Source organism: Toxotes jaculatrix, chromosome 20, assembly GCF_017976425.1.
Source record: "Toxotes jaculatrix isolate fToxJac2 chromosome 20, fToxJac2.pri, whole genome shotgun sequence".
In the NCBI taxonomy this organism is placed as follows: Eukaryota; Metazoa; Chordata; class Actinopteri; family Toxotidae; genus Toxotes; species Toxotes jaculatrix.
This window is the reverse complement of record NC_054413.1, coordinates 11,663,220-11,687,496: the sequence shown is the minus strand read 5'-3', so window position 1 is coordinate 11,687,496 and position 24,277 is coordinate 11,663,220. Positions and strand designations below refer to the sequence as shown.

The 24,277-nt window shown below is 39.2% G+C and overlaps 3 protein-coding genes across 4 annotated transcripts in view; 2 read left to right on the top strand and 1 right to left on the bottom strand.

Annotated features, from left to right (window-relative positions):
- The window catches only part of zgc:112332 (uncharacterized protein LOC553712 homolog), a 7,253-nt gene extending 4,390 nt beyond the window's left edge, over positions 1 to 2,863 (top strand). Inside the window, exons 5-7 of the mRNA XM_041065482.1 lie at positions 73 to 282; positions 1,234 to 1,426; positions 1,607 to 2,863. Coding sequence (XP_040921416.1) covers positions 73 to 282; positions 1,234 to 1,426; positions 1,607 to 1,709 — 506 coding nt within the window. The 3' untranslated portion in view covers positions 1,710 to 2,863. The remainder of the gene's footprint in view (positions 1 to 72; positions 283 to 1,233; positions 1,427 to 1,606) is intronic.
- A 1,870-nt stretch (positions 2,864 to 4,733) lies between these two features.
- sec61g (SEC61 translocon subunit gamma) lies at positions 4,734 to 6,799 on the top strand. The gene is made up of 4 exons (XM_041066161.1): positions 4,734 to 4,845; positions 5,226 to 5,329; positions 5,506 to 5,608; positions 6,618 to 6,799. Exons 2-4 carry the CDS (start codon positions 5,236 to 5,238, stop codon positions 6,625 to 6,627), a joined length of 207 nt encoding a protein of 68 aa, XP_040922095.1. The 5' UTR covers positions 4,734 to 4,845; positions 5,226 to 5,235; the 3' UTR covers positions 6,628 to 6,799.
- tpk1 (thiamin pyrophosphokinase 1) overlaps positions 6,620 to 24,277 on the bottom strand; it is a 64,841-nt gene continuing 47,183 nt past the window's right edge. For both annotated transcript variants that reach the window (XM_041066160.1, XM_041066159.1), the window contains one exon: positions 6,620 to 7,588. In XM_041066160.1, coding sequence (XP_040922094.1) covers positions 7,443 to 7,588 — 146 coding nt within the window. In that variant the 3' untranslated portion in view covers positions 6,620 to 7,442. The remainder of the gene's footprint in view (positions 7,589 to 24,277) is intronic.

The window sequence follows — 24,277 nt, the reverse complement described above, 5'->3', positions numbered from 1 at the left end:
CTACTGCATGCAGAACATCAAACAGGATCATGGTCATGTTCATGAATGAACCAATCACATTCCTTTCCTTAGGTCACTTCCTGCTGACTTACCTTCTGCTGGACCTCATCAAACGTTCAGCTCCGGCCCGTATCGTTGTTGTGGCGTCAGTGGCCCACACCTGGACCGGGCTTCAACTCGATGACATCAACAGCGAGAGGAGTTACGATACCATGAAGGCCTACGGGCAGAGCAAGCTGGCTAATGTCCTCTTTGCACGCTCGCTAGCCAAACGCTTACAAGGTGAGGAGAGACGCTCACGTTCTCAAAGGAATCAATGCGTTAGTGAAATAATGTCACAAAGGCTGGAAGAAAGAAAGAAGAAAAAAACTCACTGGCAGATTTAAATTTTACTTTGATTTACAAATCTGTGTTGCAGAGACAATATAGGCATTACATTAACATTCAAGCATGTACACAAAAGAGCCTTGCTGAGAGGCAAACTCTTAATGTTTGGGCTTGGAGGCTTCATGGCTACCTTCTATTTTTTCTTTTTATTACAACAGGTGGAGATGGTAAGAATCTGAACAGCTCTTGTTAAGAGAGGTGATTCAGAAAAAGTAGACTGTATTCACATTTTACATAAGAACAGATTTACATAAGCAAGTCTGGGCTTACCGCTATGTGCACACTGGATAGCTTGCACAAATATTTGTTCTCATTCTTCTTCTCATTCTAAGAAAGCAGGATATTACAATGAAGAAGATTTTCACTGGAAATGAGCCATTTTGTCATCTCAATCTATTGTTTTTTTTTTTTCTTTTCTCTTGCTTAATGGACAAGAACTGAAAGAAATTACTTTAATAAAAAAAAAAAAAAAAACTCTAATCTAAAGGTTCACTCCCTAGATCTGGAGTGTAGCTATCAAAACTCAGTCTATTGTGATTTTAACTCTACTAAACAGATGATTGGACATTAAATGAAAAGAAGAAAATGAAAATAAAATATAAACACCATGGCTAATTTGGTTATTTTAATTTGCAAATACAGTTGAATCTCAAGCTCAGTCGTTGGTGCAGTCTCTGCATCTATTGAAGCGTTTTTTTTTCCTCACAGAAATATGTGTAAATCATATGCAAAATCATAACAGAATATGCACATGTATATAACAGGGTCATACTTGCTTGAACGTGTTAACATGAATATGCAGTATGTGCGTGGGTGACCGTGTAGGTGCCTGTATATGTGTTGCAGGTACAGGGGTGAGCGTGTTCTCTCTGCACCCAGGAGTGGTGCAGTCTGACCTGTGGAGGCACCAGCACCAGTGTATCCAGGTAGCAGTGAAGATTTTCAGGATTTTCACCAAGACAACAGTGGAGGGAGCGCAGACCACCATCTACTGTGCTGTGGAGCCAGGCCTGGAGAGCCAGAGTGGAGGGTACTTCAGGTACACGCAGTATTTTTGAGCCAACTTACAATTAGAAACGCAAGGGCTTTCAGAGTGCCGGCTTCATGCTGCTCACTATTTCTACCTGCTGACTAACAAAATGGTAAACTATATGCATTTGAGTGTGGACAATTTTTATTCATTATTTAACGGTCATTTTCTGTCCCTGTGTGTGTTCAGTGACTGTGCACCCACAAGGTGCTCGAGGACAGCCTCAAATGATGACCTGGCCCAGAAACTGTGGGAAATCAGCTGCAACATGCTTGGCATCACGTGGCAGTGAACGGTGGGATAAATGAACCGTGCAGTGAAAGACATTGTATGCTATGTATACTGTAAATATCATCCTGTAAACAGCACTGTCAAGCACTTTTATAGAGGCATCAGTGTTTCTGTTGTTGTTGTGAAAATTATTCAAAGTACAATGCAGTCCAAAAATCGCTAAATCGCTGGAGCTCCTTGATTTTAGAAACATTCTAAAGAATCTTATGTTTTAGTCAAATTGCAATTATCCAACAAGATTGCATGATGTTTTACCCATATGTCATGTAAAATGTCTGTTAGCATTCACTGACAGTCAAATTGTTTCCAGTACTTTTTAACTTTATTTTTTTCTCTTTTTACTGTGCTTTTACTAACTGATGTGTTTATTCTTTGTTTAGATGGTTTGGTATCTGTAGTGCAGATGCTGTTCTACCTTGTAAAGACGTTAGCTTATAAAGATGTCAGCCAGCTTTTGATGACCCGTTGTTAAAACCTCTCTTACATGTTGCTTACAAACCCGTGTTTGTAATGTCCAGTGTAGTAGGAGGATAGTTTATGGCACCGATGAAGAACAATTTGGCTCCAAATGGCCTCCAAACGTCCCCATTCAAATTAACAATTTGAATTAAATACTGTACATTCGTGGTTGATAGTTAAAGCACTTAGATGACAATATTAAGTGGTTTCTTTTCTGCTGTTGTAGCACTTATGAGGGGTGATTGATAAGGTCATGGCCTAAGGTAGAAGGAAATTAGCTCTCATTACATGTAGGTGCATACACAGAAAGTTTCTAAGTTTGTTTCAAGTAATTGAAAATTGCCATTCACCACTGTCTGTGAAAATGAACAATGGCGGCTTTAATGCAGTCATCAGCTTCCTCGGTCTCAAGGGCTTATTACACCAAGGAGGTCATTGGCTTCATTTGACCTGATTTGGCACCTGAGACTACTACCTCTTCCCCAAGTTGAAGAAGGGGCTCTGTGGTTCTCATTTTGACAGTGATGATGACTTTCTTGAGGTCCAAGACAACGACTTCTATGAAGAAGGGATCTGAACTTGTCAATCACCCCTCTCAAAACATCAGAATATACTTTTATTGATCAGAACACTTTTAATTTATTTTTCCTCATTGAACCCATTGAAATGCCTTGTATGATACATTTTGCAGTTTCAGATGCCTTTCCTGTTAGCTGACAAAGGAAAAAACAAAATTCTTTGTGACTTTACTGAAGTAATAAATTTTAACCAACAACAATATGGTTGCAATCATAATGTGGTTATTATGTGTCAGCATGCTGAGGCTTCAGCGGAGCCTCTTATGCTAGGAATGTGTTTTCTTGTAAAAAATTAAACCTGTTAGACTGGAAAACACTGCTAAGTTCTGCTTTTTTTGTTATTTTTATGTGTTTTATGCTCTTTGAAGCTATTGCAACTGCTGTTGGGTCAGTTAAAAGATAGGGCTTAGATATGACATTTAGAAGTTGATTTCAGAACCACTGCAACTAGAAGAAAAAATGTCACAAGGTAATTTCAGTTCAGCTCCTGCTTTTTTCAGTAAGTTTAGCATTTGGCCCCTTTTCAACTGACATAATTAGACTGTGTAACTACACCATACATAATATAGGTCCATTTTAGTTAAATGTCTGCACAGTTGTCTTAGGCAGAAATTAGGCAAAACCAAAACAACTCAGCCTCATCAGGCTAATTAACAGTCCCAAGCTTGGCATATCCTGATTTAAACTAATTATATTACTTTGAGAGATTCTTATCTTAAGGCATGCAGGCAATTGAGGATAAAGGTGTGATTCTCATTTCATTCAAAGGCCATTTTTAACCCCCCACATGGCACCCCTGGGTAATTTTGACATTTTCCAAATGCTTGGGTTGACCCATATGACAGTGGTATGAACTTTGCCTTTGAGAGGTAGAAGAGATTAGTTAAGCTTAGTATATTGAGTGAATGGCTGGTTTTAAAGTCTTAGCCAGTGCCACCCAAATAGATGTCTGAATTTTGATGTGACTTACTCCAAGGTCACTTCATTAAAATAACAGATGTAAAAAGTAATATTGAAATTCCCACATCATAGTGCAGTTTAGCATTACCAATTCTAACTGTGGTGCTATAGTCGCACCATAGGATAAGTCTAATGGAGAGCAAGAGAAAATACCGGAATTATAGCTAGAAACCATTTATCTAAATCACATGAGGGAGAATTTAAAACTGAAGGAATGTGGCATGCGGTCGTGGCGCAGAAAGTTAAGCGTGCGGCTTTGGACTTCGGACCACCTGGAGATAGGAGGGGCGCCGGTTCGATTCCTCGACCAAGCACAATGGTGGGTGGTGGTGAAGGAAAGGCCCCCCTCCGCCCCCCGCGTCTGCGACCATGGCACCGATCTACCCCAGCTCCCTGGGCTCCTTCTAGGGAAGCCCCCTGCCACAGCGTCTCTAGTGTGTTTCATTCACTTTGTGTAGGTAAAATGTAGAAATCCCTCCCAGGAGGGATCAATAAATATAAACTTAAACTTAACAGGAGTGGCTACACAAGTCTAGGACCAATGCTTCCTCAAATAACAAAGCTGTTTACATTTAGTAAAAACACAGTAATGTGCAGGAAAAGAAGAAGAAAAAAGGGTCAAATATCTAATTAGGTACTTTCAATCAGTATTTTAAGATGAATTCGTAAAAAATAGTGCAAAATAGCTTTCCTATTTTGAAGGCTCACTAAAAAGAGCTGGAATAAAGTCAGATATAATTAAGAAAAAGAATAAATTGGGTTAACCCATACCCATCATATGTTTTTCAAGATGAATTTTAGTGAAATATTAATTTTCCTTAAAAAAAAAAATCATATTCATTCAGCTTAGTTTCACTCCATATTTTACCCCCTGGTCCTCCACGCCGCCACCACCCGTAGTGGCTCTATGCCCGCCCACCCACTTTGAGAACCATTAGGTTAAGAGAACATTATACTGCTGTAATGAAACCTCCTAGCCTGTAGGTGTCACTGTAACAATAATTCACGCTCAAAAAGAGCGACAAATACGCATGCGCGTTTAATGTCTACGTCAGCTCTTCTCTACTAACAAGCTGCCTGAAAGCTACGTGGCTCTCACTCCTCTGACAGCCTTCTCATCAAACACGACCTCAGAAACAGGTAAGCAGAGTGCTATTGTATCAGATATTATTATATTTTCACGATAGTCTAGCCCATTAACTGGTGTGGGACCCTTGATTTGTATTTATTGGATTTCCAGCTAACGTTACGTCGAGCTAATAGCTTTTCTTACGGTTAGCTAGCAAAGAGCGAGTTGACTAGTCAACATAAACAACTTCAAATCAGATTTCTTAATTATAAAGGCACATTTCTTTTGAAGTACTGGTTAAAATATGATGGAAAAGCAGAAGATATATGGTATATTAAAATTTATAACCTTGTGGGAGTCAGGAAAGGTTCCGGCTGCTGAAGTCAACGTCAGCAGAGAAGGAGTCCAAGCTTTAACTCTGATTTTTGTCGTTTTGAAATTCCGTCTGCAGCCTAAACACCATGGATCAGGTAATGCAGTTTGTTGAGCCCAGCCGGCAATTCGTCAAGGATTCCATAAGGCTCGTAAAAAGATGCACAAAACCCGACAGAAAAGGTACCATTTTTTGTTATAATTTTATTTGTTCTAGCATTTTTCTAAAGTACCCAGGTTCGAGTCTGAGCTGCTTGGCTAACACATTTGGGAATGAGCATGACTTACAGTAATAAAGTAATTCGTTAAAATCATGTTTTGTCGTATTTCTAACCTCGATTATTTCTTCTCCCCTTCAGAATTCCAGAAGATTGCCATGGCCACAGCGATTGGATTTGCCATCATGGGTTTCATTGGTTTCTTTGTGAAACTCATTCACATCCCCATCAACAACATCATTGTGTAAGTGGCAGTAAAACATTATTTACGTTGTAAATTTCTCTCATTCCATTTCTGAGTGATTTTTTTTTTATTAATTAATGCTTATTGTTAGTGTTAAATGATCTAAGAGGAACAGTGAAGAGGTGGCCTAAGAGAAAGGGATTTGTCTTGATTTGATATTGTTTGTATCCTTAATCCTGATGTCTCACTGATATCAGTGATGACTCATCAGAGAGAGAGAGAGAGAGAGGGAGGGGGTTTTTAATTGTTGTGTGTGTGTTGATGATCATACCCACTCCCCCTTTTTTGATCAGCTGCTTTTAAGTCACTGAAACAATTTGTAAATAACAGCTGAATTGTGGATGCAGGAATTTACTGAGAGGTATTATGAGTGTTCATCTGTGATCCAGCAGGTCAAGTTTATTCAGTGTCTTACTCGCAGTATAAAAGTCTTTAAAAACTCCCTTATTGACCAATTACCAGCAGAAATTACTGCAAACAAAAACTATTTAGTTAAAATGAAATTCTAGTAAGTTTCTACTAATACATTTCAACGAAAGAATCCTAACATGGATTCTCTTTTGCATGAGACGGATTATTCAGTTTATTACATCAATGATTAAATAGCTTTAACTCACCCAAGGAACAGGAATTATATTCACATCACAAGTTATTCACCACATTACTGAATAGGCACGAATAGAATGATAAAGTAATCTGTCATTGCTTATTTCTTGCATAGTTAATTTTTAATCTTGAAGAAAAGATTTTGTTTTTGTACACAATAGATGAAAACCTTCAAATACTATAATATAATAATAATAATCAAAATATACATTATCCCTGTGTGGGGATGTTAGATTGAATGAAAATTGTGGCATGATGCTAAATCTTGTGGTAATGATGATGGCTTTCTTAAATGGTGAAATAATGTTTTTTTGTGGTCTTTCAAAACTGAGTATTGCAGTAAAAGAAGATGGATACATTTTCATTTTTTTGAGTCAATAACAAAACCTTGTTTTTCTTCTAGTGGTGGTTAAATCCTGGTCAAGAACAAAAAAAAAAAAACGCAAACTTCAATACGTATGGACTGGAGATGGATCTGTAAAGTGTTATTGGGCTGGTGTGATTGGGACTGAAGGGATGGCATTTTTACATTCTGTGCACAACATTTGTATTTTGCTGTGTAAATAAAACAAATGAAAACCCACAGATTGTCGTTTTGACCCTTTTTCCTGACTTTTAATAAATACAATGATAAACTCATTAAAAGGCACAGATACTTTTTTTTTATGTTCCATAGTACTTGTCAGGTGTAGCTAATAGCTACAAGATGACAGTGGACCAGGAGCATGTTAAAGGCATACTGTAGGTTATAATACAAAGCAGATAGCTGCAGACTTTTAAAGGAAGATGCAATGTTGGTCTGTAATTCTGTTGTGTGATATTAAAATGTTTTTCTAAATGAAAGGAAATGGTTGTCAGCATAGATTAAGGCTTGGATTCTGGTCTTATAAAGTGCATATTTAACCCTGAACAGTGGCAAAACACAAGGCACGTTATAAGAAAACAGTAAAAACCATACAAACATCCTTGAAAAGGATGGCCACTGTGGTATAAAAACTAAAAAAGAATTCTCTGTTCTGGGTTAACCAAGTCTTGATCATTATTTGACACTAACATAAAAACAAAAAAAAAAAAAAAACACTTGTAGGTTAGGTAAGTGCTTCCAGCTTTTTTACCTTGAGACTAGTGATTCTGCCATAGCTCAGCTGTAGGGATAAACAGAATTTCCATTTCATGTGTGATGTTCTGACTAGTAACATATTAACTGAGAAGAAGAATCTGTACTGTCTTATTCCCCATTCTTACGAATGCCCATGCTCCAAAGCAGTGGTTGGTCTGTGGTCACGGTTACAGGCTTCCTGGGATTTCCAGGGGCAACAGGCTCATAGGTGTTGGAGGTGCTCACCAGCTTCCCAAACTGCAGGACCTGATCATCTGGACACAGAAGATTGATATAATGTAGTTTAAATGCAGCAGTAATGAGGCTCTACATGAATGGCTACTTTAAATAGTCAAGTTAAATTATTCAGTGCACAAAAGCGGATAGTTAATTTCCAGTGTGTACTTTCTATTGTTTGGCTATTCATAATGTAGCTGTGTGAAAGCCTCAGTAGAGAGCATGTAGTGTGGAGCAGTTTGTGTTCTTGAAGGGTGAGGATGGTCCACGTGACTTTGCTTTGAGTCTTAACGCAGAAATCTGGACCTTGCAAGGCAGACTGAGGGCTGCACATGGTTCACAGCCAAAACCACACACATTCACAAAGCCTATTATGCTAAGGCCATTGAGCGTACTCCCTCTTTGGGGTTACTGAAGTGCTAAAAAACCCTCTAGGAGGGAATCATTCAGCTGACACTCACAGGAAAGGTGACCACTTACAAGTCACATAAGACTCTTTGTTTTGTATTCTTTATAATGACAAGTAGAGCAGTGAAGGAAAAAGAACTCCTCAAGGAGACAGCCTTTAGAAAAGGAATGGTTTAAATGAATACAATTTTTACATAAATTTTTCAACCAAACGATGAGCACAGATATGCCAGTTACCCAAGCTGACATATCTAGCCCTGGATATTTTCACATTTAAAAGAGTCCTAATGCTTTAAAAGTTAAACCAACTTGGTAGTCGCTGAAATAGTTGCTACAATTCATGTGTAACTGTCTCTTTGTGCTCTTTTCAGGCTGTCTCTGTGGGGGGGGGGGGGGGGGGTACATAATCAGGTCACTCTCTGTTTAACACATTCAAAATGCAAAAAGAAGAGGTGGTAATAGATCATCCAGTGTCCTTTATTTCTTGTTTGGGGGATTCTAAAAAAATTGAGCTGAGAGTGAAATGATTGAACTGAACCATTCAGCCTGAAAGGACACTTGGCCAACACTGACCTCAAGTGGTCAAACCAGGAAGCTCAGTATTATCTGAGGGGAATCAAATTCTGTCAGTGTGAGTCTCTGGAACAAGCTAAGGGCCATGAATTCAGAAACACTTAGTTTTATAACTTTGATGCTGAGAGTGTTATTCAGTTTTATGATATAGAAACTGATGAAAATAAACCTCTGAATAATTTCACATATTGTTAGTGAGCACTTTGTTAGGAACACCATACTAAAACTGGGTACGGCCTCTCTTTGCTCTCAAAGCACCCTCAGTTCTTTGTTCTCCAAAAAATCCCTTTGAGATTCTGATCCATTTTGACATGACTGTATCACATCATTTCTGCATATTTGTTAGCTGTATATTCATGTTGCAAATATCCTGTTCTACTACATCTGATTTTTCAGGTTTTCTACAGGACTCAGATCTGGCGACACACCAGAGTTTTAAAAAGTGTTTATCTGAGTTATCGTAGCTGTTCTGTAAGTTCCAACCAGCCTGTCTAGCACCAACAATCATCAAAGTCACTGAGATCACATTTCTAATGTTTTATGGAAACATCAACTTTAGCTCCTGACCTTTACCTGCACGATTTTATGCATTGCATTGGTGCTGCATGATTGGGCCGATTGGATCATTGCACGAATAAGCAGATATACAGGTGTTCCTAATAAAATGCTCAGTGAGTGTATAGCGTGAGAGAGTCATGCAAAATAATGAATCTTTAAGTAAAATAACACACACTTTTTAGTGTGTGTGTCGCTTTTCCCATTGACAGTTACATTTATTCACGCAACATTTGCTCTGAACAAGCCGACCTGACAAGCACCCTGAGAGTGGAGCTGTTGGATCGTGTCTAATGTGAAAAGGGGCAAACTCGCCTTAGGAGATTTACACCTGGGGCTTTCTGTTATTCATTCACTATTACCCTCACCGTTATTATCATTTCCAGCCAATCAAATAGCTAAATATTTCTCCTTCCTGAATTTCTATCCCTACAGGTCAGCCAATCTGTAAAATTCTCCTTTCAGTGTGTTTACATTTTGTGTGTAATACTTCATGGAGAAGCCCTTAAATTCCTGCTGTGACTTCAGACCTTTATTTAAACAGGCTGTTTGCATCTCAGCACTTTCATGAACCAAGAAACTGTAGCTCTTTACTTTGTAGTCTCTAAAGCTCTCTGTCTCCCGGCATTGACTTGATGTTTTTTTTTTTGCCATCTTGATCTAATTATCTGGTTTTGCCTGCTTGGTGATGGTGAGCCATGAGCAGTGTTTGAACGTGAGTTGAAGGATTAGTGCTCTGAGTGGCACAAATCACAGCTGGAGCTGGGTGGGGGTGGGAGGGAGGGAGCTGGAGCTGGGTGGGGGTGGGAGGGAGGGGGCTGCAGGTGAGGTTTTGTTTCTACCTGTCAATCAGTTCTGCCCTATTAAAATTTCTGTTTTATTATCATTTGTGCAAACAGCGTTGCCATCTGTTCAGAATGTACTACGCCCAGACGAATGACCTTAAAAAAAGGCACCGATGTGTAAACTTTCACAGATTTTACGTTAGAAGAAATAGCACGGCATGCGTTCAGTGTCACATTTGTGAAGCAGTTTCATTTGACCATGCAAAGATTATTTACTAAAGTGACAAAAGTTAAACCTCACTGACACAGGACAAACCATTTCAACATAAGTGCATCACTTTTAGTTTTCCACCACATTCAAGCAGGCTGATGGATATAATACTAAAAAGAAGAATTAAAACATTGTAAGTTATGATTTTTTTTCTTATAGACACAAAGTCAGTTTTCATACACTGTCAGATCTCAAAAGCCTTACTTTAGCGAAAGTCTAATTAATCATTAAGTTGCAAACCCCCAGGGACATTTAAAGGGACAATTTTCCTTCCCTCTTCAACTTTGGTGCGTCATTAGAGCAAAATATCTTACATCAATAACAATTTTTGTTGGCTTTGTAAATTTTAAAGATAAAAATGTAATCCACTGCACTAAGACCCATGAATTCCAAGTCTGACAATTTGAGACAGTATTCATCTGTAGTTTTCAGTGTGGAGATCAGAGAATTAAGTACAGTTCTTTAGATATACAGCTATTTTCTTGATAGAGTTAATTTCAAAGTAGGACAAATGCTATTCTCTTGTGAAGAATAAAGAGTCCAATTAATCATACAACCTGTTTCAGGAAATGCGACGCCTCAAACATCATAGAGTATATTGCAGACTATTAACCCAAACCAACACCTGATAATTGCACCGTTTCAACATCCTCTAGAGTAGACAAACACAGAGAGCATTAGAAAATAAGAATTTTATGAATATGCAGAAAATATTATTGGTGAAATCGCTTCACGCAAAGGCGGAAATGAACACAAAGGAACAAAGCAGGAGAGAATGAAGCAAATCATTTGTCCACAGGCGCCTGCACGCACATCAAACAGGGACAAAAAAAAAAAAAAAAAAGCCTATGCTGCTTCAAAGACTGCCAAATAAGCATGGTATTAGACCAGCTTGGCTAAAAATGGGGAGGAAAACAAGTGCTATGTGAAGTTAAGGTGCTTAATAATTGAGAGAGCACACAGTCACAGTCACTATGCTACAGAGTGCATGAGAATAATGTCTGACTGTGTTTAAGTGCAGGCCTGAGGATTTTTCTCGGCAGGGTAATGCGTTTCCACCAGGTTCACACCAGAAGAGGCACGAGGGTCGTCTAAGAGCTAGAGAGAAGTCAAGGCAGGTATTGTAGTAGTTTGCGAGACCACTGAGTGAGCATCATGCACACTTTTGCTGGTCTCCTTGGGAGGACCAAAAAGTCCTCACAGGCAAATGTACAGGTAAACAAGAACTGTGTGGATTCTCTGAAAAATGATATGCTAATTTTAAAGGCCTTGAAAACCAGTTCTCTCAGTAATGTTGGAACCACTTTGGTTACTTTACGTAACAGATTTCTGTTTGGGGTTTTTTTTTTTGGTGGTATGAGAGGCTGGGTTCAGTTGGATGTCATATATCTGTGCATCAGTCAAAATATAGCAATGTGATCACAGTTGTGGGGTTGTTTGCTTACCTAGTCTATCAAATCTGATCAAACCACACCCACATAATTAAGCAGATTGAGTTTTTGAGAGTTAAAAAATAATAAATAACAATGTTTTTTTTTCCTAAACCTTAACTTGCTTATTTAGCCATTAATATCAAATGTTATGGGGAAATACTTAAGATTTGAGATCTAAGTTTTTCAGGGCCTTTAAGATCTTTGTGTTAAATTTGGTATAGGATTATAATACTGTAATCCTGGACTATCCCAATAACTCAGTAATGATAGTTAACGCTACAACTAAGAAAAAGAAGGTATAAAAATTTTCTTAGAAGACACAAATTCACCACTGTTCCACACATATTAGGTTCCTGAGCAGGCTGCACGAAAAGCTATTTGCTTTTGCTATAAAAATACGTGTATGTGATTATATTACAGCCAGAGAGGAAAACAGATAAACAGAGGAGAAAATTGATTGCATGGTGTAATAAGAACTGCCACCAGAGGCAGCAGAGCACCAGAGTAAAAGCATTAGGAGCCATACTCAACAGGAACGGCCGGGTGGCACCTACATTTACTAACACACATTATCCCTGTCTGTCTCTCATACACACACATCCATTTGCAAACATGCACACACATACACACACATAGGCATGTGCAAACTCTTTACTGGGCACAAAAGGCTTTCAGATGGCTTCATTAGTAATCCCCTCCTCAAAGCTGATACCGATCAATAACGGCCCCCATTGCAGGGAGGACCGAAATGAGCGTCGCGCCCTCCAGTGCGACAATGGAGATGTTTGCTGCCTGTAATTGCATTTCCAGAGCCGCAGCTGAAAGGGCCCGTCAGCTGTAAGTAGACCGTATTTACACAACAAATTACCCAGGAGAGAGGGTGGGCGAGGAGAGGAAAGACTTGCAGACACTCGCGCTGCAGTGGATAGGTAGAGAGTGGAATTATGGGTGTTAGGGACCATTTTTGAAAGGGAGAGAGGACTGTTGCCGCTCTATTTCTGCCTCATCATCCTTTCTTTTAAACAGACTCTCAGAAGACATGTTAAAGGTGCTGCATCAGGTTTTTTTAAACAGTGAAACATTCACGTTAAATTAACTGTGACAAACAATGATCACAAACAAGGCCACAATAAAGGTAACTGCGCAGCATGTCCACCTAAAGCCTCCCTTAAGGTTAATATTTTTTTTTAAATTAGACCATATTTCCCATAAACTCAGTTTGATTTTCAAATTTGATGCAGATCTGTGAATGTTTATTTCACTTATTTCACTGGCTTTTCTGTGCGTGTAGCACCTGTTAGAAATGATTTGTCTATCCGAATTCCACTCATTCCCCTGCCACTGTCATTCTCAGCTGGAAGGAAATCACAGTTGCTGTTCTATGATATGAAGATACTGATGAGCATCACGGCAAGAAAAAAAAGCCCTTCTTATCATGAATGATTCTGATTATTCATGGCAATTTGACTAATCATTTGTAATGAAGGATGAAATTCTTAATTGACAGGAAAATGCGACGCGTTACACCTTTAAAATAACACTGAGCTTGTCTCTGTGATCACAGGTACTCCAGCAAAAACAAAAAAAAGCCAGATCATTTTCTTTGCCTATTATTGGCCCAGTGGGTTTAGCAAGAGACATGTTTCCCCTTTTAATACGACTTGTCGTTGAAAGGCAAATTGAACTGATTCCTACTTTAGACCAGTGTGCTATCAAATTTCATCGTGCGTCAAAGCGCGAGAGGGAAAATCATTTTCTATAAATTGTGTTTGCTCAACACTGAGCTCAATGTGGTGCCATTCTCACCACATTGAAAATGACATTATATGTCATTGAAATAAATGTACAAGGTTACTTGTTAAAGGTGAAACGGATAAAGCGGGTTTATCCTTAGATTAACCAAAGGAAACAGCCGAAAGTGGAACAACATCTTTCAAACCAATGAAATGAATAAAATGAATGAAATGAATGAATGAAAAATGAATAAATGATCGCAGTTTGGAGATGGATGAGGCAAAAACTTCAATTCATGAACAATACACATTACTCATCCAAGTTATATCTTCCTCCTGCAGAACACAAGGAAACCCTGATTTGTACTTTTATGGGAAAAACTTATTAGGTTTACTGGTTGAACCGTTCAAATGCAAAACTAAATGACAGCGTCCAAGAGTTCTGTTTAAGCAATTGATGAATTGTAATTGTGTGTCACACAAACTCTAACAATAAAATGGGATTTCAAACTGATCTGAAAAATATGGCTGTATTCTATTCAAGAAAACATTCACTGTGCATGTGCATGGGCAATGTCCATTTTCTCTATCTGACATTCTCCTTATATTATATTTAAGGCTATTTATTGGCCATGACATGAGCCAAGGCATGCACTAGCAGTGTTAGCACCATCTGCAGCGCAATGATAGCCGCTTCCATTAAATGTTTATGATGGCACTGCTGGGTTTGTCTAAGAGTGTGTGGTGACAAATACTGTTCTGGCTTAAGTTGACCTTCAGATAAGAAAACTTCCCTCTGCTGGGAAAGTGGTATCAGTCAGTTGAGAGACCAAAGTGCAGAAAGGCAGGAGAGCAAGTCATGTATTTTGATTTAAGTCATAGTTCATGTGTTTTGCGTGACGGAGGCTTTGACGGAGTACATGCAGGAGGTCACAGCTAATGCTAATGGTCCAAAATTTGTGAATGTGTGTGTGTGTGTGTGTATGCCTCCTTGCTAGTCTGCAGCTCCACCCGGGGTACCAGCAGCAGTTCACATCAGGCTGCTCCTTCATTCCCCCTCTGCACCCCGCCCCGTGTGTGATGTGCACAGCGTCAGAAATCTACAGATCCATAAATAAAACCATAAAACAGCAGTTTTCCCTCCTGCTGCCACACTGCACCACTACAGAATACATACACTTTTCATTTCCGAAGACCTTGGCAAGCAGAAGCGAAGGAGAGGAGGAGGATATGAGAGGGAAGAGAGAGAGAGAGAGAGAGAGAGAGAGAGAGCTAAGAGAGGAGAAGGAGGGGTGCAGAGGGGCAGAGAGAGGCAGCATTATGTGGAAAGGTGTAGCAGAGGAAAAGAGTGAGAGAGAACATGTGTCGAAAGGGGATATGAAAGTAAAAGCAAGACAGAGAGATAAAGGGGGGAATAGATTAATTTCTTTAGTAGACTGAATCCCTGAAAGAATGAGACAAAAACACGAGGCAAGCATGCAAGCAGAAAAACACAGGCAGGGAAAAAAAGAAAAAAGAGATATGAAAAGAATAGAAGGTCAGAGTGTGTGTTTGCATCTTGAGATACAGGAGGAAAAGGAGAGATCTTACAGTAGAGATGTCTGCCTCTGGCAGGGACACCGGGTAAGACCTCACTGAACCAAGTTTGTCAGACACAACTATCTATTTGACTGCAAGATTAAGTACATTGCTTCACCCTCCTTTGAAAACAATCCTTTCCTGTACTTAGAATGCTTCCTGAATACTGAAATCTCAGGATGCACACACACACCGCTAAAGGCTTAAGATGCAACGCTTCATCTCAGCAACAGAACAAAACTTTAACGGAGGTCCTGTCAACATATTCTTAGATTTTTTTTTTCTGAATTCGTATAAAAAATGTTTTTCCACTCCTGTTTCACAGCTCCAAAATGGGATCCAGATGACTCGTCTAATAAAAGGCTACTGTGTGTTCTTGGAGAGTCTAAACCAGACATCACAGTGCAAAACCTCACTTCAAACTTCCAACACGAGGAAAATCCCTGCTGCTTTAGTCAATAGAGTATGCATTAGTAGAGTCTTTGCAAAACATGTTTACCTCTGAAAGCAAAGAGGCTAGTGGGGAAGGCTGTCTTGAACTATTTCCATCACTGCTTTCACAGGAAGGCCATAGGTCAGGTGTGGATACAGAAAAGTGCCTAGCGAGTGCTACAGGTGCTTTAAGGTGTTACCAAATGATCATTTATGTGACTTACATATTCCAACAATGGCTAATCAGGCTACATGCGATTCAATCTGTCTAAATACTGCATTTTTGTGCTCTCAGTCATTCCTCGTGTTTGGATCGCAACTAAAAATACGGCACATGTAGTGAAGTCCTTATTAAAACATTGTCTCATTTGCATGCCGATGTGTTTGTGGAGGCTTACATTTCATAAACAGCATGCTCTCATTAACAGTGAGGGCAAGCTTTCTAATCTTACCCAAAGTTTACTTTTAATTAAGATTTCTCAATTGCTTTGGCTCTCTCAGAGACTTTGCCGCGGAAATCCATCTGTGTTCACGTTTTTTTTTTCTCCTTTTTTGTTTTGTTTTTTTGATTATCAAACTCAGCACCTGTCCATGTTGGATATGTGCGTGTGTCCCTATGCGTCTCATGTTGCACTAGCCTATGTGTTGATATATGTGTTCATAGGCGCTGGTACCCTGGAATGCTGTGTGTGTGTCTTTGTGCAGCGCTGGGAGAATGAGTTAAGAAACTCCATCTGGTGGGTCATTTGAAGGTCCTTTACCATTCTGATGACATTTTAAATACTGCATGTGGAACAGAGTGTGTGTGAGTGTGGATTCATCTGTGTGTTAAGTGTGGTATTTAGAAGGACTGGAGAAGGACAGAGAGTGAAAGGGAAAGAATGTATAGAGGTAAACAGTGTATTTCCATCTATACATGAATGCATAAATGGAAATGTGAGTGTCTTTGTCTAGAATCAAACATACATGCATGTTTGTGTGTTTCTTTGTGCAAATGTCAGATTGTATGTATTAAGCAATATGTATAAAATGTATGTATGTAATTTTATAGCATGATAGAGATATAGAACAAATATAGATATTTAGATACAGTACATATCATAGAAACCACTTGCAGACAGTCAAATATTATGGCATTTAAAACAAATATCTTAATATGGACATACAGTTATGCAATGTGGGATCATTACTGGTACTTTAGGCAATAATAAAGAAACACTTTTTGCTGATGATGATCATGTGACATGATTCAAAAGCTCATGAAAAGCTACAAAATAGCCTTTGTTGTGAGATTGTGGGTCACTGCTCATTTACATTGGGCAAAGAACATTTTATCACTTAACTTTAACACACCCTCAAAGTTATAATCCTAACTCATATCAAACCAAATTTTTTATACTATATTTCCAGCAAGATCCATTCAATATGTTGTGTGCATGCTGTGATTGCTTCTCTATAAAGCAGATTCCATTGTTACGTTATGTGTTTTACATGCATGCAAACAGAACCTGAGTCTATTTTCCTGCTTTTTACATGTGTATCTACCGCAATTATGTATTGGGTTCCTAGCGCCACTTTAATGTGGGAGACGTTATTCAGATGCCAACATTTGGTCATGAGTTCAGTATTACCGTGTAGGACAGCCTTCACTGTCTTCCTTAGTCCTCTTTATTGAAACAAAATGACGGGATGAATCTCTCTAAGCCCACAGAAACAAATACCCAGTCTTCTTCTATTGCATTAATGTGATTTGGCATTTTCTTGAGCAGTGCCATTGTCAATCCTGCTAATGCTCTGACACACTCATTATTTGCCTCTATATCACACAGTAGCCACTCTAGGCTTGTTTGCCCCCTGATATTCACCAACTCCACGTGGAAAAGGCAACATGCGAGATGTATCTTGATAATGCAATAACCAAAACTCAAACTTTATACTTATATCGTAATATCAGTATTATATTGCTTTATTGATGTGCATGTGTGCTTGTTTGAGTTTGTGCTTGTACTGTATGTGTGTACGAGGGTCTGCTTGTTAGTGCGTGGATTTATGAGCCTGATGATGCTGAAGTTATAAGGAACACAACCAGTGTTGTGGAGTACTTGCAGCTTATTTGCATATCTAGCTGAATGGAAACCTTACAGAGGAAAGCCTCCTCAGCCTTTCTGTCATCAGTGGGCTGACAGCCATTGTTCATGGTTCACCAAAGTTTCTCTCGCTCTTTGTCACTTGCATAGCACACACTCACTCACACACACACTCACTCACACACATACACACACACACACACACATACACACACACGCACACACACACACACATATATATATATATATATACAGTGCGACACACTGTGAAACACAAACAAGAGCACAATGAAACAAGCACACATGCACACCCGCTAATACAAGACACAATCATTTAAAAGATACATTCACACTCACCTTCCCCCAACACACACAAACACACTCACAATGCAGGGAAGAGTTGGTTTGTGGATGACAGCTATTCATATTTGTTGTTCATTATGATCCACGCTAAGCCGAAAACATCATGATGAAGCAGGTTTTAATGCACACAATCACACACACACACACACAGTGCCTGAAGCCATAACTCAGCCTGTGTTGCTGCAGGATGAAGGCTTTTTAATATTAAGCTGTAAGATGGGAGAGGGCTGAGTCACAAAGAAATGACTAAGGAGGTTTTCTGCACGACAAACATAACACACACACCCGCGCGAGCACCCACTCAGAGACACACATATAGGATTGTACTTCTGTCAGTGGCAGATGGAGACCTATTGTTTAACTGACCTTCAAAACCATGATCATCCATAAGGGCTTTGGCTTTTTACTTGTTGGAATAAAGTTTTGTGGTGATTTAAAAGTCCTCCTAATGCACACTTGGAGAAATTTCATCTGCTGGCAATAGCTCTTGACCCCAATTTACTTCTTAAGGAACATAATAGATGGCTGCCAGCGAGAAGCATAATGGGAAATGGGTGTTTAAAGACACAGCATAAAGCCCGAGGCATGTAGTGGCTATTTAAACTGTGGCTGTCACAGTTTTGAGTGAGCTCCACAATTTATTTCAAAGCCACTTGGGGAGATGTTTGTGTGTGCAAGAGTAAGATTAAGTCTTATTTCAAAGTCGCAAAAAATTGTCATCACGGACAATGTAATGTGTCAGCAGAGGCCTCTGACCTATACTCAGGACAAAGGCTGAACTCTAGAAAGTCCTGAAATACAAACATTAGCATAAAGTATGTAAAACAGCTTTAAGGTAGCAAAACATACAGGGTGATTTAGACTGGATATTGCCAGATCTTCCCGTAGCACTGTAATAAAACATTTTTCTATATATAATCATAGCATCATGAAACAAGAATCTTTGTCTTCTAGTGTTAAGCCCTAGGAGACAGCTGTTATACTGATAGGGTTGTCAAAGATCATAACAATGTTATGACTTCAAATGTGTATTTTTCACTTTAAACATACACAGGCCATAAAAGTTATGGAAGACAGCTGTCCTCAAAAGCCAGAAGCAACAGATTTAATGTGTCGGACATTTAAACTGAGTGCAATGTGCCCGATAAAACATTCAGTCGTCTTCTTTTTTCCTAACTTTCATTCACAGTACATGTGTCTGTTTGGCTGTTTCAGGGTTCTTTTGTAAATGAAGGTATAAGGTTTGTACAAATCCTTTTAATGACTGCCAAGGAAAGTTTTATCTCCCAAAAGAGGCATTCATATCGCTAAAGTAAATGCACTGAATAACTCTACAAAAGCAATATTCATAAAAGCAAAGGAAAAAGGAGGGAATAAAAAAAAAAAAAACAAGCCAAGACTGAATCTTCTAACAAGTTCTGGCTTTTAAAATATTTGAGAATTTAAAAGTCCAACTCATTAGTAAAAAAAGTTACTGGGCTTGGACAGATTTAGGCTAAATAGTATCGCCATAGAGCCGTGTTTTTGAGCTGCACCAAGATCAAAGCCTATAGAACCTATGTGGAGCCCCCTACTTCACCATCATACACCCACAACCGCGGCCCTTTCCATGAAATCCAACCCCAGCATGACGGCTCAGTTTCTAATCACGTCAAGGGATAATGTTAGCTGCAAACTTTCAAAGAGTGAATGTTATAATACCTTTATGTAGGGCAGTTTCACAGACATACACTCTGCATAAACTTAAGGCAATCAGTTTAACCTTCCACAGTTACATTTGGTTGTTGGTGTGTTTATAAGACAGGGTCAGTTTTGGCATAAGGATAAGATATAGGATAAGTCATTAATTGTGTGTAGAAGGAAATGGGGGGTTTATGCCGAATGCCTACTGCGCCTATTGATGCTTGTGCTTGGACCTCCTGATGCACAGGCTTCAAGGGAAAAATAAAGAAAGTAACAACGTGTGGGTGTGTATTAAGGAACACAATGACCTTGGCTTCATGGGATGTTTCTCATGGCAAGTAAACAAGGGTGAAAAATGCAGGAAATAATACAGGTCATTAACATCCCAGCATAGTGACTTCAATATGAGTGCACAACGTTTGCCGGGCTGAACACATCTCCAGGTCTGCAACATTTAGTGCCAGGCCCTGCTAAACATTATAATCAGTGTAAATAAATCCAAAATGCTGGAGAGAGTGCAACCTCCAAATAAATGCAGGCATTAATGTGGCTCACACACACACACACACACACACACACACACACACACACACACACACACACACACACACACACACACACACACACACACACACACACACACAAGCACAGTGTGATCAGAAGGTTGCTCTGCAAGAGCTGAACATGTCAGTGGTTTCCAGAGGATGACTCCTCTCCTGCTTTCAAGGCTGTGAAGACTCAATGACATCCCTTTATGTCAGATTAATATTACAGTGGTTATTTGCTGTGGGCGGTCCAGTGCCACTTATTTTCTGCAGGCTAGATGTAGGTAGAGGGTGGATTGAGGGCAATGGAATGCACAACGGCAAAGAAAATGAGCAGGGAAAAGTAGAGGTAAGGGCTACTTAATGCAAATAAATTGGCAGGGGTCTTAAAGTGTTACTGCGGGCAACACCAATCAACAGTCGGAGCCTGGCCAAAAAGTGCACGGTCTGGGTTTATGTACCCGAGCATGACCAATCAAAAGTGCAAAGAGCTCAGCCTTATTTTGCATAATCGTTGGTGTCAGCAACCCAGTTTGAGCTTCTACAGTAAACGATATAAGAAAAAAATGGCTTTATCATTCAACATTTAAAGTGCAACTTATTAAAAGGCTTTGGAATATATTTTAGAACTAAGTAAGGACCGTATTTAACATGAGATTCAAAATTATGGTCAATTTACTGACTGATGATGCTGATTTTATCTTTAATCCATTTTTATACTCTGGACTAATATAGTAATGGACTGTACTTTCACATGCAACTAAAAATGTTTAAAAAACACCTACAGTAGAAGCCCAGGGGTGAGTTGTAATTTTTTTTTTTTTTTCACGCTTCCTGTCTGTTTCACCCCGTCATGAGAACTTTATGTGCATATATTATCAAACCAAATAAAGTCAGATCTCTCTGAAATGTGCAATGTGAACTTTAAGGGTCCCAGTGCACTTCAGGTTTTGCATTTTCAGTTATAAATCTTAAGGAAATTCTGTGCAGGTGAAATAAGTACATGGAGCTAAAAACAAACACCACAAAGGCTCCCACAGATGTCCGCTGTATTATTTGGTCCAAAGAAGGAACAGATGCTTAATGCTTGACATTTAGAATCCGGACAAATTGAACAAACAGAAGTAGAGACCTCTGAAGAAAATGTGGAAGATTGTAGCACAGCAGCAGATCAGGAGAGGGAAAATGAACAAAGACGGAAGAGTAAGTTTAAAGAAGCAAGGAGTACAAGAAGACGTGGAATTTGAGAAAATGTTAAATTATTGAATGAAAGCTTGACAGTTGAATTCAAAAGACGGTGCAAAGATACACTTTCCCAAGGCAATCAGTTATCAGGTTAAAAAGCAGGCTACTGTACGGCTAATTAAAACCGTGCACTCAAGTTGATATTGTTTGGAAATAGTTCCAAACCAAAGCACTGGCTGGATGGAGCCAGAAACAGAAGCCCTGAAGCATCATTTTACCCATTAAGACAAATGTACAACAGGTTTACACTACCATGATAGGTCAGAGGTTTGTCTAAAGTCTCAGCAAAGACTGGGCAAAGTAAATAATAGAAAAAAAAAGTGAAACTAGGAGAAAAAGATACACAGGATGCTGTAGCCAACTATATTGGCAAGCATCTGCCGTGGTGATGAGAACGAAAGAAAGAAACTGATTCTCCCCCAGTTTGTCTGCTGTGCAAACTCACTCTCCTGCAAACACCTTACCTGTGATATCTCCTTTAATCTGATATCAAATAATTGGCACAATAAAAGCAAAGAGCACAGAAGAGGAGGAATAAATGAGGGAATCAGGGAACAAGAACCTTTTGTGCAAAAAAGGAACAGCAAAGAATCTTTTATTGCAAATTGACTACATTACAGTTGGGATTGTGTGACTATATGCGTGTGCATGCATACAAGCTCCTGCTAAAAGCTCCTACACACTTCCCAACAGTTTTCATAATCCTCCATTTCCTGCTGTGTGTCAGCATCCTCTAACATAAAATGAACGAGATTCCTCCCACCGAGTTTCTTTCTCTCCCTCTTACATGTCATCACATTGCAACCTTATTTTTTTCAGCCTGCTCTCACTTCTTTCCCCAAATCCTTCTTTTCTCTCCTTGTATTTATTTTTTTCTTACTCAGCCACTCTTACCCTGTCACCTCTGTGCTTGTCTCTGTTTCTACCACAGCCTTGTTTCATTTCACCTCACCGGAGTTGGCTAGCAATTTAAGGACATGACCTACCATGTTATATTTCTTTGTACAGGGGTAGGCTACTTCACACGACTTGGTAACTTCAATCGATGTATGTATATACAGTAAATATACATACAGTAAATTCTGAAATAGCTATGATTTATTTATCCCAGCTACGGATGGAACAAGTCCTTTACGAGGGGTGATTGATGAGTTTGTGGCCTAAGGTAGAAGGAGTCAATTTTAGAAAACCTAGCACATTTATTTTTTAGCCTAGCCCCCTCCTATATTTACACACTTAGTCCTGGGGACTGTGTGTGCGGACCTCGCTGATTTGGCTTTCTCGGGAGCCGGAGACATTGGATGTTTCCACTGTTTTGATTGTACTTTTGTCTCAGGTTGGAAGTGGTGGACCCAAGTCCATGGTGACAAATTACTGGAGAAATCTCTTGGGATCTGGTTAAAAAAATGTCAAGATTGTCCCTTGACATATTCTGCCAAATCCGCTTCTAATCAGGCCGAAAGAGTTTTGGGACCCAGGGAACTGACACCTTGGTCATTTGGAGTTCTGTGTGGATAACTGCATGGACATGTTTCTGGGAGATACTCAGCTCTGTGGCAATTTACCACTTCTTCATCATGCTGAAACAAGGAGAACCTTCCCCTAGTGTTGCCGACATGTCCTTGTGGACCTCATTGGGTGATAAGCCCTTGAGACCGAGGTGGCGGATGACTGCACAAAGGCCAGTGTTGTCCATTTTCTCAGACAGTGCTGACTTGCACTTTTCAATTACCCGAAACAGAAATACCACAAGTAAGTAACTTAACAAACTTTGTGCATAATTGCTCAAAGAGTTGAACTGTGCATGTAACAAGAGCTGTATAACTCATCTCCTCCATGTTATACCCAGAAGTATAACATGACTGTGTTGTTGTACAATTAAGTAACAGTAACACTGTAAGACATGTTCATCCTCAGGCTTTTCCTGATTATAGATATTTATATCCATCAAATATTCTGAGTAAATAATCTGTCAAATTAGTAAAATCTAGGGATGCACCGAAATGAAAATTCTTGACCGAAACAGAAAGCCGAAAATGAGGAAACCAAGGCCGAAAACTGAATGCCGAAACACCGAAAGAAATTATTATGCCAATTATTAGTACCATGGCATTTATGGCTATGACTGTGTACTAACCTCACTAAAATTGGAAGGCATTGCGATTACATAAATTAATATTAATGTTTCAAAGAATAAATCAGTTTAAACAAGACTGTAAAATTAAATATGTTCTCTCATAAAAACACAAAGTGCATATAAGTCAAGTGCATTTTAAAATTTTTGCTGTAGGACTACAACATAATAGTGTATCAAAACAAAGATTGCCAAAGCCCATATATTAACCATAGGCCTTTAACAACAACAAATGCACCAAGAATTGCAGCGCTTTAAGTTAAGTTTTAAACTTCCTTGCCTTTTCAAAAACGTCTGCCACAGATGGAGTGGGCGTGCTTGGAGGGATTTTCCTTTTCTGTGCTGCAATCCTCTCATATTCAGCATAGCGATCGAGATGTTTGGATTTCAGGTGATAAATTAAGCCAGACATGGAGAAATTCTTTGCAGATGCACCCCGACATTACATGTTTTGCAAATTGCTATCCGTGTGTCTTTCTCAGATTTACTGAAATACGTCCACACCGCAGACATGTTGGCCCTTGCAGACAAGCTCGTATTGGCCGCATTTTTCACTTGTGTCATCACAACATCCTATTTCGGCCGTGAAGTTTCGATGATAAAAGTCTTTCGGCCGGAAACCGTAAAAATGCACTTTTGGGCCATTTTCCGCCGAAAATTTTCAGTGGCCGAATATTCGGTGCATACCTAGTAAAATCTATAATACCTTTAGTCATTTAATTTTCCTAATGAAATGAATGCAATTAGTAGACACATGACCGTGTACTATATACCATATGTACTTACAGTAAATTCCACCTCAGCAATTGTCACACGAAGGTACATTTAAGTTGACAATATTGGCCTAAGAATTGTAATTATTTCTCACCACACAATAGACAAAGTGACTGAATGTGATTTTT